The sequence below is a fragment of the Lepisosteus platostomus genome, chromosome 6 (assembly GCF_059453375.1).
Source record: "Lepisosteus platostomus isolate fLepPlt1 chromosome 6, fLepPlt1.hap1, whole genome shotgun sequence".
Taxonomy (NCBI): Eukaryota; Metazoa; Chordata; class Actinopteri; order Semionotiformes; family Lepisosteidae; genus Lepisosteus; species Lepisosteus platostomus.
This window is the reverse complement of record NC_142616.1, coordinates 33,644,679-33,650,678: the sequence shown is the minus strand read 5'-3', so window position 1 is coordinate 33,650,678 and position 6,000 is coordinate 33,644,679. Positions and strand designations below refer to the sequence as shown.

The window sequence follows — 6,000 nt, the reverse complement described above, 5'->3', positions numbered from 1 at the left end:
AAGTGGGGGTATTTTTTCCTGTTTAATGTCAGGGTGTTAGTAATTTTTTTATTACAGCATGTGTGTATCCACACTATAGAATTAAAGTCTTTGGACTTAAATTCATACCGCATAGCTAATTAGTTTGGGGGGGGGGGGGGGGGGGGGGATTATCCAATCGTGATTAACATCACAAGGGCAAAGATCAATCTAACACTTAACCCGTGCAATACACGAAGAAGGACGTAGACTGCTGTAGGACTACCTACAGTAAATACAACCGATTGACTTTGGAAACGTGGGAAAAAGCGTAGAACCAAGACTTAAACTTTATTTTTGGCATTTAATATATTTATATATGTACTGAATATCGCACTGTCGTCTTTCACAAACTGGGTGGCTACGAGCCTTATCAGGAACTAGCAACTTTCTGAGAATGAATGGAGTTACAGTCAGTGCATTAAACCCGTAATATGAACCCCCACAACGGTGCTGCACCATTGACGAAAAAAAGTTTTTTTAAAAAGTCGATTAATTCCGTCTCTCCCGACACGTGTTGAGGCAGCGTACTGAACCCAAAGCCCGGTCTGCCCAGTATCCACTACCTCAGGAAGCTACCTGTGTAGCTGTGTGGCAGTTCCTGCATGCCGACTGCAGAAGGTGAGGCACTTCCGCTGAGTGACTTCGCAGCCGGATGACGTGGCTGAACACAGCAAAGGCAACGGCGACGGAGAGGGAGATTGAGCGCCTCCAAATCCGGCACTGACTCACAGCCAGGGAGAAGAGGTTGTGGGGGGAGAGCTTCGACCGGGCAGTACCCAAATTTCGTTCGCAAGGCTGTCCTCGACATAACATGGGTTCGCTTGGGTGGAAGATCGTGGTGGTGGTGTTCCTGTCCGCCGTGGAGATGTTGCTGCCGGCCCGGGCGGATGAACACGAACACACGGTAGGAGTTGGGGCCGATTAGGCATAGGAAGCCTAGTGTGTCGGGGGAGATCCAGGGATGGCAGTGAGCTATTTTTTTTTTCTTTGGGCAAATGCAGATCATAGGTCCAAACAAGAATGCGATGCACGAATAACTCGTGAAGGGATACGTAACGTACAAAGAATGGGAGTGTGACCAAGAAATGACAAAAATAAAAAAGAAAACAGTACTGCTATCAGCTGGAGCTATTCCCCGTCACCTATTCGATGTGAAGCATTTTATTATGCAAGGAAAAATCAGCAGGCCATTGATGAAACGTTTTTAAGGAACGTGTCTCGTGTTTCAATGCCAAGCCCTGTCAATTTTATTTTCAAACATTTCGAAGGTGGATAAATCTATTAGGGTTGCCCCTTGTGCTGCTGGTTTGACGGTACATCCGGTTGTACAGGCCTGGCTGGTGTAGGACACAGAACATGTCAAAAGCTTTCCTTGTTTTCATCGTGTCCAGGCGAGGGACGACATGAATCCAGACCGGAGAGGTGGTGGTGGTGGGGGGGAAGCAGAGCTGAACACTTCTTCTGTGTGCTTCTTATTTAAAGATGCCGTGCGGGAAGTGATTTTTGCAAACTGCAAATTGGAGCGAGTAAGTCATTAACGTAGCCATGAGAATCGGGTGAGCGGAGCAGCGGACCGGAGGGACGAGTTAGATGTTGTACTGGGCCTCTGGAGCAGAGAGACAACCGGAAAGGGCTGTGGAGTGTGAGCGAGGCTGGGGCGTTATATAGTTCGGAGTTGGCCTGGAAGTGTTCCTGGTAATAAAGTTTTCATGAGTACATCCGAGTTGTTGCATCTGAAAATACACATCTGCAGAAACAGGAGTTGCACTGGCTTTGGTCAAAGCGTAATTTCCTCCCCGAACAATTGATATATAATCATCGCACTTCATGATATTTTTTGTTACTTGACTTTTACCTTTATCCGTCTGACTTCTGAGATATTAGAAACTCTTGTCACCATTTCAGTTTTTGTTTCATTTTGAAACACTTACTGTAGTTTATTAGTCGGCAGTCCTCTTCTTAAAAGAGAAGAACAATTGCCAGTTTGCTACATTCTTAAAATGCACAACACTTATGTATTTCGTCCAAAGAACCATCATAAAGCTTAGCTTGAAATTGAGTCCAGTCTGTAACAGTGTTTACTGAACGTTTGTGAGAACTATTCACCAAGTTCAAATTCCTTTAACCTATCTTCTCTGTTTTTCATTGGTTGCATCTCTCATTTAGATGCTTTTATTTTTCAGTCAGTTACTGATATTTTTAAAATGTCCTGGTGTAAGTGAGCCTCTTTGTTCATTCTTTAATTCCTCTGAATATGAAAAATTCATCCTTTTATTTTACTAAGTGAACTTGAGGTGTAATGTTTCTGCAACTTGTGCCTTTGTGAGTATCACAAACTTTAGGCCTACTACTGTACTTTGACAGGAGACATTCTTTATTAATGTTTACATATTATTTCCCTTCTATGTTTTACCTTTGTTTAAAAATCTATACATGATATGCATACATTTACAAGTATCCTTGAAAACGTTTTCTGGCCTCCTGGGGACTGGAGACAGTGATTGAAAGGATGTTTTGTGTTCCCACATAAGAGATTTCAAAGTAGAGAAGGCCATTGGGCCCATCTAGCCCATTTGGTAATTAATTGATCCAAGAATCTCACCCAGCCGTTTCTGGAAACTGCAGCTGCAAAGTTTCCACTATTTTCTATACACGCAAGGGGTCACAAAATGTTTTGAGATTTGTGGTCCTTTGTAGGGGTAGCTCCAGATTGAAAAAAATAATAGGCTAATCAGCTCCAAACTTTATAGTTACCAACATGTTAAGTATATGTGCAATGAGGTTTCCTGTTAATACCACGATAGCCACAGGAGCACCCTATTATTGTTAAAACTCAGATTGCTTTCCTTTTTTTAGAACTACTATCTCAATTGAAATGGAGTTTGTAACAGTAATTCTGGAGGGACGACAACAGCCAAGTTTCAGCTGTCAGTACTTTGTAATCATTCCTGACATCATTTCCCCACATAAAAAAAAATAAAAATACTACAGGTACTTATAGTCTTCTCTTCCTCTGATGTATCTTTTGCATCCCTCCTCCACCCCATCTCCACCTCTGCAGCTGCCCCTGGGTCACTCTTTACCCATGAGGGTCCTAGTCTCCTTGTCTAGTGGCCAGGAGGTTAGCTTTCAGCCAAGTCGCATAAGCCAGATAAACTGACTAAAGTACTCAATAAACCATTCAATGCTCTTAATTCGTGGTTGTTGTTATTCTTGATGAATGACAGTTTGGCACATTTCATGAAAAACAAAATTGCTTCTAATCTGTGCCTCTCAAGTTCCTGTGACAACCTGGTGAACAAGAAAACTATCAGCCACAGACACAACATAACCTCTCAGACCAGCTGCCCATGTTTTAAAATCTGGTTAACCAGTTTGCTCTAGACCTGCCAGGTACCATTTTAGTGAAAATAGTTAACATATGGGATGTAGGGAGTTGTGTATAATCCACAATGTGCGACTGACTATTGTGTTTATGAAATTCAAATTACTATTGTATTACCTGCTAGGCTGATTGACCCCAAACTATGCAGGTTTCATCATGCCTAGACTTGTTTGAAAACAGAACCTCTGCAGGTTGAAATTATACTTTATATGCTCACAGCAGTTCAAAATGTGCTTGGTGATATGTGTCATGTAATGCTAGCTCCTCTTCAAGACCTGTTTTGTCAACTGACTCCATACTTGGTAGGTATTACAATGTAAAAGTGTTGCAAAAATGGGTTCGTGCATAAATCAGAATGATCATGCGATTGCAGTTGTACTTTTTTTGATGCATATCCCATGCCACAAAGTGTTCCTCGGCAAGAAAATTACTTTTCGAGCAATTCCAAACAGTGTAATTAACAATCAAAATCCCTCCTTAAATTACAGTGACTTTCTGGCCATTTTGTTCTCCACAACCTCAAACAGCAGCTGACCGATTGACCTGAAGCCTAACAGGTTTCATCACTCGAAAACCTGCTTTAGAAGTAAACCTCGCAGGCTGCAATTGCAGTTTCTATACCCTCAGTGAATCCTCACCTTCCTGGTGAAATTCTGCCCTCAGGGGGACCAGCCAGAAGGGGACTTTCTTCTCGAATCCTCTGTGGGGTGTTTAACTGGCACTGAGGTGCACTGGCTCTCTCCTTGTCTTTTCATGTCCAGGTTTCTCTTTTCCCTCTCATCCTCTTCTCCTGGCTCAGTGCATTTCAAGTTGTATTATTGGCATGACCATCAAAGGAGTTGTCAAAACTTATACTCTGAGAAATTTCTTCATCTCTCCCTTTCCTCTGCATTTTCTCCTTTCTCTCTCCCCCCTCCATCATTCTCTCTTCCTCTACCCTTTATTGCTTTTCCTTGGACTGTCTGTCTCTCTCTCTTGATGGACTGAAGACCCACCACTCCCCTTACTTCTTTAGCTAGGGGGATTGGCTGGTGGAATCTGGGCAGGAAAAGACTTTGTACAGGACCTGTGTGAAGGCCCATCTTCACTCTGTGCCTCTCGCACCCTGGGGAGAAGGGAGGCATAGGGCTAGCCAGGGGTCTGTGATGCTGTCCTTGACCCTTCACAACCTGCTAAATAACTGCCTCAAAACAGAGAAGGAAAAGTCTTATATTTATCTTTACCTGTTTTTAAACTACAGCAGAAACCTTTGGCTGAAGTTAAAATCTCTGCCAAGTTTCAGTTCAGCTTGTGCAGCAGTTTCTTAGAAGATGATGGTGACAGGGGTTTTGAATATGTGTGTCAGCCCATGATCTTGGCTGAAGAAGAAACCCAGTTTATGGTCTGAAAGTTTTGCTTAGGCTTACCTATCTGTTACAGCAGTCCTTCTTAGTATTGAGTCTGCTGTTCAAACATTGTTACTGCCACATCACTTCAGTATTTAATGACAATGGGACTTCCTAGTATGCTTTCAAAACTGTATGCATTTGGATTGTTGTTCTTATTTCTTTATATACTGTAATGCAAAACATTTTCTGCTCTTGATCTTGTTGCTGAAACAACATTTTGGTTTTTATCATCCATTGTAGAATATATATTTTCTAAAAAACACTGTAAATATTAACATTAGGTGTGGCCTGCTGTGTTGAACTTGTCACTGGTGTGATATGGTTTTTGCATTTTGATTAGCTCTTGAGTTGTGTGTTGGCAATCATAACTGTAGCATGGGGTGTTTTCCTTTTGTTTTTCCAGTGTTTTGGTGTTAGGCCTGTTCTTGCATAAGTGACGTGGCAGTTTGTAAATATTTAAGTCTTCCAATACAATGCAGCTTCTGTTTGTTCCTTTACAGGTTTCTTCCTTTAGCTCTGATTTACCACCATGTTCCCTGTGTTTTTCATACATCTTGTTTAAGCTGGTTATGTTATGCATGTTAACTGTGCATATTTCTAATTGTTGTCTCTAACCATTTATCTTAAGGTTGCATTTTTATTGTCATGACTTTCATTTATCAAATGAGCACGTTGTAGGTTTAGCTCTAGTCTTTCACCTGTTTCCCAGAGGTGTGGCACTGCAAGGTAGTGTGCTCCTTGGAGTAGATCAGACATCCTGAAAACAGTGGATAATACAATGCACAAAGTCTAATACCTTAGTCTTATCATTCAAACCTCAGACACTAACAATATTACTTTATTAATAAACTTAGAATTAGTTCAGGTGAATTCATGGTTTTCTTCTAAATAAGTCCTGAATGGTTTGGTTTATTTAATGTGATCTCTTTGAAAAGAAATTGAAATATTGTGAACATACAATGGAATGCCAGTAATAGTACAAATGTGGAAATCTGGCCAATTCATTTTTTAAGGATTTATCCAGGTTTTAAACCATTGATTCTAGTTAGGGCTGGGCGATATGGCCAAAAACATGATCACGATAAAAAATTTCATATCGGTTGATATCGATAATTATCACGATAAATGTCGAATCATTATTTCTTTCAAGTTTAAAGGCAGATTTTTTCTCCTGAGTGAAAGTTGAAGAAACCAGACAGTTAATTG

General features: G+C 41.2%; 1 protein-coding gene across 1 annotated transcript in view; it reads left to right on the top strand.

Moving 5' to 3' along the window:
* Positions 1-654: 654 nt before the first annotated feature.
* The window catches only part of tm9sf3 (transmembrane 9 superfamily member 3), a 38,912-nt gene continuing 33,566 nt past the window's right edge, over positions 655-6,000 (top strand). Inside the window, exon 1 of the mRNA XM_088635511.1 lies at positions 655-925. Within this exon, the coding sequence (XP_088491637.1) occupies positions 833-925 (93 nt within the window). The 5' untranslated portion in view covers positions 655-832. The remainder of the gene's footprint in view (positions 926-6,000) is intronic.